The 13421-nt window shown below is 61.9% G+C and overlaps 1 protein-coding gene across 6 annotated transcripts in view; it reads left to right on the top strand.

Moving 5' to 3' along the window:
- Window positions 1-13421, top strand: part of SHANK2 (SH3 and multiple ankyrin repeat domains 2) — a 503000-nt gene that overhangs the window by 473629 nt on the left and 15950 nt on the right. For all 6 annotated transcript variants that reach the window (XM_026482959.4, XM_026482956.4, XM_026482958.4 and 3 more), the window contains 4 exons: window positions 984-1119; window positions 1685-1765; window positions 9775-9905; window positions 11092-11203. In XM_026482959.4, the coding sequence (XP_026338744.3) occupies window positions 984-1119; window positions 1685-1765; window positions 9775-9905; window positions 11092-11203 (460 nt within the window). The remainder of the gene's footprint in view (window positions 1-983; window positions 1120-1684; window positions 1766-9774; window positions 9906-11091; window positions 11204-13421) is intronic.

The raw sequence follows: 13421 nt of genomic DNA, 5'->3' as shown, positions 1-13421 counted from the left end.
TGGAGGACAGTGCACAGGGTGGTCATGAACTCCACCATCTGTGGATTCACTCCCTCTGCTGCCCTCCGTGCCTGACGCCCACCCTGGGGGCTGTGGGGATGGCAGGTGCCAGAGCCCCCCAGGAGAGGTCCGGTTCAGCCGGCCGGAGGTGTGGAACCCAAATGCCTGAGATCCCCCTGCTTTCTGTGCTCTCAGCCACCCGGTCCACCCTGTCTTCTCTCCCCCGCCGGCGGAGGGTGGGAGCGGACAAAGCGGGTCTGCTGCTGGGCCGAGCTCTGGGAGGGACAGTCCCACCTCTGCCTGCCGATGCCAGGGGACAGACGGAGGTCAAGGGGCAGGCCGTGGCCAGGAGCTCAGCGAACACTGGAGCGGCCATGATGGAAGCCTCATCTGGGGTCCCTGGATGAGCAGGTGGGGACCCGTGGCCCTTAGCACCTTGTCAGCCAAGACTTTATGCCTTTCCAGCCTCCCCAGCAGGAGAGGAGGAGGGAGGGAGCACCCAGAAGAAATGGGCTGTTTTAGTGTGATGTGTGTTCCCAAACTATGTGAGAAACAATTAGTGTTTCCTCTTGAGTGTGAAAATGGAAAGTGGTAGGGCCACACCCCCGGGACCCTGGAAATCTCCTGTCTGGCTTTTCGCACGTGGCTGGCGGCCAGGAACTTTCTCCCAGGCCTGCCAGAGCGAGCACCTAAGTACCCTCGGGTGAGACGAGAGTCAGTCCTGGTCCCCTGCAGCTGGAAACCGCCTCGCACGGCACGACAGACCCCCCAGCCATGGTCAGGTGATCTGCAGCCCCACAGCAGCCTCCCGCTGGTCCCCCCAAAAGCATCTTCGGTTCCAGAACCACAGCGGTTTCGTGCTGTCGGCCTGCTGACCACACGTCCGTCCATCCGTTGGGAGGCAGGGCTGCCGCTGCCTGGGGGTGGGCGCTGTTCCCTTCGGCCCGCGTGGCCCCTCACCCACAGCCCCCGTTTTCCCACAGGTGAACAACGAGAACGTTGTCAAAGTCGGCCATCGGCAGGTGGTTAACATGATCCGCCAGGGAGGGAACCACCTCGTCCTCAAGGTGGTCACGGTGACGAGGAATCTCGACCCGGACGACACGGCCAGGAAGAAAGGTGCCCGCTCCGCCACCCCGCCCCCGCTCTCCAGCCTCCTGTGTTTGGACACACTCGGGGGCCCCCGCACCTCCTTCTGGGGGGCCCATCCTCAAGATGAGGAAAAGAAGCCACAAAGGAAGGTTGAGAAGGACTGTGGGCTTGCCCACTGGACAGAGGGGCATCCGGCAAGGCTGTGCTCTGCAGCCCAGGGTCTGGGGGCATCAGCACGCGTGCGAGGCCCTAGTCCTTGCCGCGATGGGGGGAGGGAGCCAGGGGGGGCTGCAAGGCTGCCGGAACCGTCAGTCCGTTAGTCACCCGCAGGCACAGCATGGAGAGAGCTGGACCAGCTCCATGGACTTCTGCTCACTCAGGGAGGGTGAGGTGGTCCCGATCCATCGCAGCCTGAGTGGAGCCCCAGTGGGTGACCGCTGCTGCTCCCCCACCTCGGGGAGACGCCCGCCTGTCCGCCTTCCCCGCAGGCTCAGGGCCACTGGCTCCCAGGTCATGCTGGAAGCATGGGGGTGGGGTGGGCGACATCCTAGCCAGGTTTTCACACCTCTGTCTCTCCAATCTGCCCCTGAAGCTCCCCCGCCGCCCAAGCGTGCTCCAACCACGGCCCTCACCCTGCGCTCCAAGTCCATGACCTCGGAGCTGGAGGAGCTCGGTAAGAGTCGCCCGTCCGGCCTGCCCAGCCCCGCGCTGTTGCCAGCACCTGGAACACAGTGGGACCAGCCTCTGTGCAGCCTCAGGCCGTGCATGGCCTTTGCTCGCTTGCTTGCCCCGGTCCCTGAAACCCAGGAATGGCGTCGGGTCCCTGTGTGGGGGCGGCTCCCACGTTGGCATCTCCGTGGGAATCCTGCTGGCTTCGGGGGTGGTTACTAGTTTTGCCTTTTCCTCTTTTCGGCTCATCTAACATTGTTTTGTTTTGAATTTTTGGGCCTCTCACTAGTGGATAAAGGTAAGCTGCCCCACAGTGTCCCCCAAACAGCTCCCCTGCTGTCTAGGGCCTCCCCCACCCCCGAAATCTGCCTTACTGGTGCTCTGTGCACGCTCAGACCAGAAAGCTCCCACCTCTGGGGTTTGGCATAGATAGTGATGGGGCTGGCCAGCCTGGCAGGCTGCATACCGGGGGTAAGGAGCTCCTGGCATCTTCTAAAAGGTCTACAAGGAATAGGAGGGCTGTAGCCATTGGCCCTGTCGTACAGACAGGGAAGGGTGTGCAGAGCACTGTGTGCCCTGGGTCCAGTGGCACTGATGGCTGCTGGGAGAGGGAGGACCCTGGAGCCGGTGTGGGCTGCCCGGATGCTGGTTAAATGTCATGCTTGGGCGTCACCATGGAGCCCAGGGACACATTTGGAAGGAGGCTGGCTTTGACCGCACGGAAGTAGCGAGTGGGCTGACGGGCTCACTCTGCAGAGAATGCAGAGGGGGCCTCACTAGGTGCTGGCAGGTGAGCGTCTGTGCACCTGCACACAAGTCCCGTCCCTTGGGCCCGGCTGGCCCCAGCGGGGTAACGTCTGAGCACCCCTCACTGGTGTTGAACTGGACATCACTCCCACCTGATCCCAGCCTTCATGGGGAGACCTTTTGGACCCTCCCCCCAGAAAGGACAGAGCAGCCCTTCTTTGCAGCATTCTCAGGGGGGAGGGTGTCCACGGTGGGGACGGTGCTATGGCTGCATGGTCCTTCCCTGGGCCCCGGCTGCCTCCCTGCTAGCTCCCCTCACCTGTCACTGAGGCTTAGCCTTCTAGAAATCAGCACCCCTACCGTGGTGCTGCCCACCCCCTGCCAAGAACAGGCAACTCCCCACAAGCCCCTCTTCTTCTGGCCAGCAAAGCCTGACCGTCCCCACACAGCTGGCCTGGCACCTGGTGGGGATAACAGCAGAACCGCTGCCTGCCTGTTAAACCCGGACAGCACGTGCCACACTGCCTCCTCTAAGGGGCCGCGGCGTCTCGTGGCCTGACTGTCCCCTGTGCGGGGTCGCGGGGCTCCTCCTCGTCTGCTCCCGTTGTCTCTCCCCTGCCACATGGGCACAGAGCTGGGGGTGGGGCAGGGAGCTCAGTAGGAGGGACGCCCCGGGACAGTGCCTCATCCGTGGCCAGAAAGCAGGTTTGCCAGCTGGGCCTGTCAGACGGGGCAGGTCACCCCATCCCCCGGTTCCTGGGAAAGCTGTAAGTCCAGCTCTCTAGACACCCGGGCCTTCCGTGTCTGGCCCCCGTGAGCTGCAGGTGAGGGTTAGGCTTCCCAGCCCCTGAGCCAGGCCCTGGGGGAACGCTGCCATCTCCGGACTCACGCTCCCCTTTCTGTTTGCAAGCCTCCATCCGGAAGAAGAAGGGTAAGGGGCGAGTCCGGTGTCTGTCCCCAGCCCCCGCCCGCACACCCTCTGGAAGAGAACCCCTCTGTGGCTGTCGGCGTGGCGTCTAGACTACCATGACCGTGGAGGGGCCCAGCTCCGGACCACGTCCTGTTTCAGTCTGTCCCGTCTGCTTCGCTTCTCCCATTGTGGTTCCTCTCCCCACAGAGTGTTGTGCATTCCCCCCAGAGCTGTGTCATCGTCATGACTGTGAAGGCCGAGGGACCTCAGGTTGTCACGGCCGGACCTGCCCCACCGGCCGGCAGCCTCTACGCTGTGTCCAGGCCATGGCCACATGCAGCAGGCGGTGGGGGTGCAGGCCAGCGGAGTCCCTGGCACAGGATGGAGGGCTGGACCCCTGACTGCTGGCCACTGTTGCCAGGCGGGGAGGGGCTACCCCCCTCGAGCTCCCAGAAAGCCCCTGGCTCTTCCATAGGCCCGCGCCGTGCCTGCTGTCCTTGAGCTGGTAGGAAGGAGGGAGCCGACAAGCGTGGGGTGGGAGATGGTCGCCGTACTGTGAACAGCAGAGACTCCAATCCCACGAGGGCCCTGATGGACGCAGGCCCCTCCTTCCCCAGCATCCACATTTTGAGGTGTTTCTCACCTGGCTGCTGGAGACAGCTAACCCCCATAATTGAAAGAAGCATAATTATTTCAAAACTGCTTTTGGGGGTGGGGGGAGAGCGCAGAGTGGCCCCTATCCCATGACCCTAGGCACTGAGGCAAAGACACAGATGGTATTCTGATCGCTGAAATCAAGGGGTGGGTCTTAGAATCCAACACGGGAGCTTCTGGGGGCAGGATAGCGCGTGCTGGAACACCAAGGCAGAGTGCCTCCTTCCTCCCCTCCCCGACCTCCACCCCCCCACCTCCGGGGGCTGCCCAGGAAACTCCCAGGGGCCTTTCCTGGACCGGTCACCGTGCCAGCCACGTGGTGGGTGCCCAGGACACAGAAAGCTTCCGCGATTGCATCTGTCCCGGGGTGCCCCTTCAGTCCAAGGCCATTGCCCTGCTGTCTGCCACCCTGTCCTGAAGAAGCCCCCCCAGCGCCAGCTCCCAAGAGCTGCACTGCATAACAGAGTTGGCCAAGGAAGTCCCCTGTCCAGGGGGCGCCCGTGGCCTGCACCCCCCAGGCCCCATCCACTTCACCCTCCTCCGTGACAGCCACTCTGGACCGTGGGAAAAGACAAGTCACAGTCCTGTGGCCAGCACAGCCCAGAGCAGAATCGACACAGAGGACAGGCAAGGGACCCGCCTTGAACAGCTGGGAAGACTGGATGCAATTCGAGACTGAGTGCCCCTCCCCACATTTCCTGACCCCAGCCAGAGCAGGAGGCAGGTGTGCACGCAAGACCCCAAAAGGCCAGCAGCCATGGCCCACCCAGCTCCCAGGGGACTGTGGGGTGCAGTGCAGGGCTCCAGGGGCCCATGCCAGCTGACAGGCCCGTCCCCTCACTGCAGTGAGGGAGAGGACAGTCTAGCCTCACGCCGTGGGGAGCATCAAACATCGGTGGGCATGCAGAGAAGCTCCTGCCCACCACGCTGCCCCCCGCCCGGCTCTTCCAGGGGATTGGTCTCAGCTCCTCAGAAGCATTCCCCATTCTCCAGAGGGTCCGTGTGCATCAGGGGAAAACCAAGCCTTTACATCATACTGGCTGAGTAGTGCCCCCAAATCCACGTCCAGCTAGAACCTATGAAAGGGACCTTACCTGGAAACAGGGCCTTTGCAGATATAATCATGACGAGGCCATCCTGGACTAGGCTGGGCCCTGACCCAATGCCAGTGACCTCACAGAAGAGGGAGAGAGTCAGACACACAGAGAGGGGGCCACAGAGGAGAGGTTGGAGGGGCCAGGAATGAACGCTTGGAGCCCCGGAACCCGGAAGAGGTGAGAAGCATTCTCCCCAGGAGCCTCCAGGAGGAACCATCCTGCGGACGCCTTGATTTGGGGATTCTGGCTTCCAGACTGACGGAGAATAAACTTGTTTTGTCCTGAACTGGCCGCGGCCGTTCTAGGAAACTCTCGCCGCACTGAGAAGCCCCCAGTCCTGGCCCCTCCAGGCTGACGCCTGCTCTGGCTGCAAGCAGTGAGTTTCCGGCTCCTCATCTCGAGAAGCCCTTGCTTTTGTCCTCCGGTGTTTCCAAGACCTGCCGTAGTCCCCAGACAGCGTACTTGTGGGCACAAGGGCGAATGGGCCACCAGGAGAGCCCCCAGCCCCGGGCCGCTCAGGGTGAGAGCCAGGCTGGGTGATGGGACCGGCGTCGCCGTGGCCTCCCGGCCTGCCAGCGCCTCTGGCTGCACCACAGGCCCGTCCCTTGGAAGACGGGAGACTCCTGGGGGCCCTTGGGCTAGGAACAGCCCAATGGAGTCAGAGCAGCCCTCCCTGCATGTCCCCGCAGGGAGACTGAGCCAGAGGGAGTCCATCTGGCCACAGCTGCTGCTTCCAGACCCCACGGCTCGTGTTAGCCTCTGGGGCTGACGCTGTTTGTTTTCCTCTTGCGGAGGAACTCCTGCCCAGGGTCTCACCCCAAGGTCTGGCTCATGGAGCGTGGGTTCCTGCAGCAGGACGGCTCAGGGCACACTGGATGACTGCCTGCGGTCAAGGGTGTGCTCCTGGGTGGGGCGGCGGGGACTCCTGATGCTCTGGTCCTCCCTGCTCTGGTTCCATGGGTGACCTTACCGTGCTGTCAAATCCACCACCTCCCCCCCACCCCCCAGAGCGCCCTCATCCCCGCACCAGCAAGCTTGCACTTGATGGACAGCACGACCCCTGTCCCCTGAACAGACCGCAAGTTTGCACAGAAAATTACAATACAGGGCTGCTTCTGGAGCCCCTCATCAGCTCTCTACTAGCTGGTTTTTTAAGATTTGCCCATTTTCAAATGTGTCTGCAGGATTGTTCTCAGCCACAGAATATTTCATTTTAGGACTGCAGGGGGCTGGACTCACTAATCCTTTTCATTCGGAGCCCCTGAATAGAGACCCAAACCCTGGCTTTTGTAAATGAAACACAATAATCCTTGGAGCCTCACAGCCCTGGCTCGTGTTCTGGTAAACAAACCCTCAGAGACAGGGGCTGAGTGGTCCTGAGTCAGGCAGGCAGTCTCCCTCTGAGACCGGAGCCAGGAGGAGACCCTGCCTCCTGGGGAGCCGTCTCTCCGTGCAAATCGCACAAACCACACTAAGTGGCTCTCACCGAAGAAGCAGCAGAGAACCAGCCTTACCCCCCACAAGCCAAGACACTTTGCTGTTGGCTCCAAAGAGCATTTGGGTGGAGGCAGGAGGGCCAAGGTGTATGACAAAGACAAGGCTATCCACTCAAGGTGGCCTCTCACCGTGGGTGAGTGTGGTATGGACAATGCCCTGACTTCACCACCAGCTCAACCAGGCAGGCCATCCTGATGGCAATCCTAGATCTCCACTGCCCACGGGGGGCCTCAGCACCCCTGGCCCAAGGTGGGGGCACAGAGGCTGGATGACCTCGACTGGAGCCCCAGCTCCCACCACCTGGTCCCCAGTGTTTACCTGCATGACCTTTAGCACCTCAGATCCAGATTGTTCCAGGTTCTCATTAGGGTGAAAAGCGAGGCATTTAGAATTTCCACCAGGGACGATTTCTTACCATGCGACCTTGGCGTCACCTGTGCACACCCAGCATTCAAGGCGTATTTTTAGGGTGCCTGCCATGTGCCCAGAAGCTCTGCGATCACCTGCCGCCTGCTTGTTCAGGGCGCGTGAAGATCCCAGGCAGTACCGATACCGCGGAGCAGACCTGCAGCATGCGGGGGAAGGGGCTTCAAACCAGAGCGACAGCTAGAACCAGGAGGCTCGCCAAGATGCGGCTGGTTAGCTCTGCATCCCAGGATAGCGTCCCGCCCGGCTCCCTGCCCCAGGGGGACCGCGCCCGATGCAGCCTGCGGCACAGCCAGCACTCCACCGGCAGGGCCCCCCACGGGACGAGTGCTGGGCTCCGCATCCCGGGGGCCCTGGGGGAGCCCCGGTGAGTGCGTGTGCTGCGGCGAAGGCTGGACCCACAGACAGGCTCCCAGCTCCGAGGACACCCAACTTCCTGCACCTGAGCGGAAGCAAACCCGCCGCCACGGCGAGGGGCCCGGCTTCCAGGCATGGGCCACAAGGACCCAGGCGGCTAACCGAGCACCACCGGAGCGCTGCCGTGAGAGGCCCCTGAGCCGTGATCTAAGGAGCGTGGCCCGGCTGAGGGCAGCATTGGGACCGCTGCACAGAAGCGAGGTAGAGCCCAGCCACGAAGGAGTCCTGGCCCGGATCAGAGAGGGGACGGCTTCCCGGAGGAAGCAGCTTTCCGGGAAGGTGGGGTGTGCACAGCAACAGGGACAGAGACCCAGCAAAGGCAGGAGGACAGGAGAGAAAGGAGCAGGGGCGGCAGCCGTCGGGGGCAGGGGTGAGTGGCGCCTCTGTAGCCCTGAGCACAGGCGAGGAGGACAGGACAGCTCCGAGAGCCTCGAAGAGGAAGGCGGGCTGGGGACACCGTGACCTGGGTGTCTGATCAACTCCCTAAGGGACCAACGCTTACTAGCGCCCCCAGCGCCCAGGAGGAGAGCCAGCCCGGACCACAGGGCAGGACGGAGGGAAGGACGGGCTCTTCGCTTCACAGGGGAGAGGCAGGCATGAGCCTGTGTGTTGTAGGGGAGGAGCGGGAGGGCCTCCCTGAGGCTCCTCTGCCCGAACCCCGTGCCTGGGGCTCAGTGGCAGGTGAACTGGGACTGGGTCCCAGCCAGGCACAAGCATTTTCCAGAGTTTCAGGCTTTGCAGGCCACAGGCTCTCTGTGGCACATTCTCCTTCCCCTCCTTTAACATCCTCTTAAAAATGTTAACAGTCTGTATAGCTTGGGAACAGCGGGCAGGATTTGACCCCGGCCGTAGCTTGCTGACCTGTGACCCAGGATGCAGCTCTGGGGTCGGGAGCCTTGTGAGCAGCTCCCCAGGGAGAGTCCTACCTGTGCGTGCTGGGGGAGACTGGGGTGGGCCTGGTGGCTGCCTGCCGGGTCCCCTGGTCCCCCCCCACACACACACCCTCCCTGGTCGGGGCTCTGAGAGTGTCGAGGCTCTGGGGGGCTTTTCCGGGGGGCTAGCTCCTCTTGGGAAGTCCCCGTTACAAGTGGCTGTCACACCCAATGGGAATGACCTGACGCCTGGAGCTCCTGTTTGCTCCAGCACTCGTGAGCTGACCTCACAGCTTGGGGCGTGGGCCGGACCCCAGGGGCCTGGGTCTTTGCGACAGCGTGCACTTTGCAGGGAGTCACCAGATCCCAGAGAAGGTTGGGGGTGCTAGGAGGCCTCAGGCTTGTGGCCTTGATAGCCCTGGGGGAGCAAGGAGAGTGCTGTGCCTGACAGGATCCAAAACGGGCTATTCCCACCAGGCTTCCCTCATGCTGGCTTCATGCTAACCTGGCCACGGTCTTCCTGGAAGGGGAGCTGGGGCACACCCCACTGAACGCCCTTGCTCTGCAGGGTCTCAGGCATCCTCCTGATAAAGCCAGGGCGTCAGGGCAATTCTGGGATGTGCTGACGTTGTCACATTTTCCAAAAAAGTTAACATTTTAGTTTTAAAATTTTCTTAAGTTTTTAATTTGTAAAAATCACTTGTAACTAACCCTTTACTTTCTTTTTCACAAAGAAATGAGGATGTGGTACTGTTGGGAAATCGGGTCTTGCCCAGGCAGTGTGGGCTCGGCCTCCCAAGCTGCCCCCCCGCCCCCCGGCGGCTCCCGAGCCAGACCCCGAGCCGGCCCCTGAGCAGCCCCCCAAGCCAGCCCCCAAGCCCACCCCCGAACTGGCCAGCGTGGCCCACCTGGCTATGCAGCCCAGCTGGCTGCACCCACTGCCTCCAGACCTGGGCCTTAAGGGCCTTGCACCCCGGCAACTGCCTCTGGTTACAAAGGAGCCGTGCCTCTGAGCTCTTAAAAAGAAAAAGATTCCAAACATCGGTTTAGTTAACACAGTCAAGAGTAAGTTCCATCGGCACAAATCCGAGTGGCTCCAGTGAAGATGTGACTTTCCGGGAGTTTGGGGCCACGGGGGCTGAGGCTGTGTCGCTGAGGGCTTTCCCCCCCGTCCTGTCCGCGTGCGCGTCCCTGGAGTGACACTGTGAGTGCATGTGGCAGACTGATGCATGCGTGCTCCACGCCGTGGTGCGGTGCACCCGCTTGCATGGTCGAGGCCAGAGCAGGGAAATCGCTGCGCACGTGTGAAGGGCACCTTGCCAGAGACAGACCCCTGGTTGTTTCAGGGGCTTGACCACTGACACCTGTTCCCACCATCATGTTCACGCTGCAGATAAACCCGAGGAGATAGTCCCGGCCTCCAAGCCATCCCGCGCTGCTGATAACGTGGCCATGGAGTCCAGGGTGGCCACCATCAAGCAGCGGCCCACCAGCCGGTGCTTCCCGTCCGTCTCGGACATGAACGTGAGTGGCCGTGCCCTGGGGGATGGTGGGTGGGCCATCCAGGCGGTGGCAGCTCCCGTGCTCCGAGCTGCGCGGGCAGGGTGCTCCTCACCTTCTCCCAGACTTGGCCACCTGCGCTCTGTCTCCATGCCTGGTGGCAGGTCTGAGTGACCCAGTCCCGATTCCTTAGTACCTTCTCGGAACCCACCTCACATTGAGTCACTTGGTTTCCCCTGATCTCATCTTTGACGGTCACACCCGTAAACATCGCCCATGGATAGGATAATTTTGTGTGGCGCACATTAAAACAGAGGCAACTGCTAGTGACGACAATAGACATGCTCGTCCTGGGACCCCCGTCATCTCCAGAACGCCAGGAGGCTCCCGCAAGCTCCGGGCCACCTCCCCGTGCAGGCCCAGCCTCCCCCCGGCCCTGCCCACCATCCTCGCTGCCTGCCTTGTTTGCAGCCTCTGCCCGCGTCCAGCATGCTCCCCGCTCCCCGCCCCCGCCCCCAGTGCTCTCCAGCCCAGGCTCGGGCTGAGAACCAGGCGGACGCCCCAAGCCCCGGGGAGACGGTGTGAGTAGGAAGACCGTCCGGGGGCCTGAGCACAACATGCACGAGCGCGCACACGTTTCCCCCAGGTTCAGAGTCACCCCTGATGCCGCGGGGTGGGGGGCGGCCAACAGCCCCGTACAGACAGGGAAGCGGCAGGCTGGGTGGGGGCTGCACGGGAATCGCTTCCTAAGTGGAGGAGGTGAGCACTAGGTCCCTGCTGGGCCGGCCCACCTGCCGCGGGCTCTATGCCTCGGAGCTCCGGGGCGGCCCTGCAGCGGCTCGCTCACACCAGCACCCCGCCCGCTCTGTACCGAGATGTGGAGGGCGACCGGGGCTCCTGCGCTGCCCGCCGCTGTGTGCCTTCTCCTATATAGCATCGGCCCTGGTCCCTTCACTCGGGCCAGTCGGCCAGAGCACGGCTCCCCCGAGCACGCTGGCATTTAGGGGGCAGGAGCCAGCAGAGTGTTCAGGGAGAGCCCCTTCTGGGTCCTTGAAGCTGGTCGTCCCATCAGCCTCGGCTGGATGCAACTTGCTGCTGGGAGCAGTGCGGGAAGCTGGGTCACAGATGCCCGCTGCCCAGGCTGCTGGGCCTGACTGCCATGGGTGGGGCTGGTCGGGGCCCATCTCACTCCGGGCTCTCTGGTTTGCAGTCCGTGTACGAACGACAGGGGATCGCTGTGATGACGCCCACGGTTCCCGGGAGCCCGAAAGGCCCATTTCTGGGCCTTCCCCGAGGTACGATGCGAAGGCAGAAATCAATAGGTAAGAAGCATGGCCTACACCCCAGAGGTTGCCCCTGGCTCTCAGGGAAGCCCGCAGAGGCCCCAGGGCAGAGCCGCGCCCCGAGCCCACCCACCGGGGGCCTCTGAGTGCCCCAGCAGACTAGAACCCTTCTACCTGCTGGGACAAAATCCAGCCTGCGAGCACGTAATCTGTGCTAACACCAGCAGGGTGAGGGGGCATGTGTAGGAGGGAGGCAGAGGGCAGACCGGGGTGGTCCGGGAAGCCCCCTCCCTCGACCTGTGGGGATCAGAGTGGCCGGTGGAGGGGGTCCCCTGCTCAGTGCGATCCCCACATTCCCCATATTGCCCGGAATGAAGCTGCCATGTTGCATAGGACGAGCTCGGTGGACATACTTTCGAGGGTGGTGGGGCCAGGTTCTAGAACTCGGACAAACCAATGTACCGTGTGTCGTAGAAAGCCCCGTACCTCCTTGTTAATGTCCCGGTGACACTTACTGACGCTTCCAGGCAAGGGAACTGTGACCCTGCCAGGCAGCCCCTTTGTGAGAAGCTCCAGCACTGGCTTTACCACGTAAATTCTCAAGGAGCTGGGCCACTGCCGGACACCGGTGGCCCCAGCCATCCCAGGCTGGCCCCTGGGGACGCTGCGGGTTGATTTCTGGAAGCATCTCCCGCACTGCTGTTTGGGGGCCTGGCTCCTTGTCATCACAGTAGGCAGTGACTAGACGGTAGTGACTGTGGTGGAGGTGGCGTCTGGCTCCTAAGACCTGCCCTCCCAGGAGTGCAGGGCCACCGCAGAGGAGCGCAGACGCCATGTTGTGTCCCCGGCTCTGTACCTGGTTAATAACAATTGATTTCCTCCTGTCAGACAGCAGAATCTTTCTATCAGGTTAGTGAACCTTGCGGTTTGGAATCTGTGATCTGAATGCAACCCTATACTTACTCTATAAGGTGTATTCTTAAATTATTACTCCTTGGGACCATCGCTGTCAGGCAGCCCACGTGTAACAAACGGTCAAGAAGAAGGCCTTTTAGTAATCTGTCTGTTCGATACCAAAATACCCTCCCACAGGAGTACGTTAAATTGGGAATACCCTTATCGAATGGAAATTTTCATTGGAATAAATTATTTTAGTTTGTCCTAGAAGTTTTTTTTATTTGAAGTAATTCATTCCGTTACCTCTTTGAACACCCGCATGCCCCCAGCGTGAGCCCCGAGTCCCTCCCATCTGTCTGTGTCTGTGTCTGTGTCCGCTTCCCGTCTCCTGGAGTGCATTCTGTTGATGTTTCGATATCTCAGACCGCTGGAAAGAGTCTGTAAGCCCTGCCCAGTCGACCTGCACAGAGGAGTCAGGCCCAGCGAGGCCGGACGCCCGCCATCACCACACCAGGCCCCTGGGCACATTCGCACCCGACAGGTGCTGCTTCGCCAGGTCTGGTCCTGGGGCACGCCCTGACTTTGTGCCAAGTGCTGACCCGGGTTAGTGGTAATGGTGGAACGCGCCTGGCCCCTCAGCCTGGCCCAGAGTGTCTTAGGAGGACCCAGAGGGACTCCTGAGGCCAGTGGCCCAGAGTTTGCTCTGGAAGCTGCTCCTGGCTGGGCTTGGGGCCTTGGGTTAAAGAGGAGTCTGGGCCCCCACCCCTCATGGGCGTGTTCAAGAGCCAGAAGGGCCTTCTCCGCCTCACAGCCATCCTCCTGAGGGAGGCCAACGCCCTCAAGGCCTCAGGTGGCCCAGAGAAGTCAGGCGACAAACCGGGCTCCTGTCACGCGGGCAAAGCCAGCTCTGACGCCCCTCGGCAGCGGCACCGTCCACGTCACAGGGGCCTGGTCTCCAATGGGCATCATGACAGCCTCTGCCCCCGGGGCCAAAAACAGCCCCAGGGCCCTGGCCAAGCCCGACAGGACAGATGCGTCCTGACCCAGCCCAGCCCCAGCGCGTGTTCACGCACACCCACGTGCTCACACGCGGCTCGTGGCCCCGGGCACATGCCCTGGCCTCCTCGCACGTCCCTCCCGCTGCTGCTCTGGCCGCCGCACGCAGAACATCTCAACAGCACGCACTCGATACCTCCCAGCACCTTTTTTTTTTTCTTTCCCCGTTTCCTTTCTTTTCCTTGGGGGGCTCGGATGGGCCACGTAAGCTCTTGCCATTGTGGCTTGTGCTGTGTTCCGTGAACAAGTGTGCACTGCGGTTCATTGTGAGCGTGCAGCCATAGCGTGTCGCACAAACCTAGGA

This window comes from Ursus arctos, unplaced genomic scaffold, assembly GCF_023065955.2.
Source record: "Ursus arctos isolate Adak ecotype North America unplaced genomic scaffold, UrsArc2.0 scaffold_23, whole genome shotgun sequence".
Taxonomy (NCBI): Eukaryota; Metazoa; Chordata; class Mammalia; order Carnivora; family Ursidae; genus Ursus; species Ursus arctos.
The sequence above is the reverse complement of the archived record's forward strand: the minus strand, read 5'-3'. Positions and strand labels throughout refer to the sequence as shown.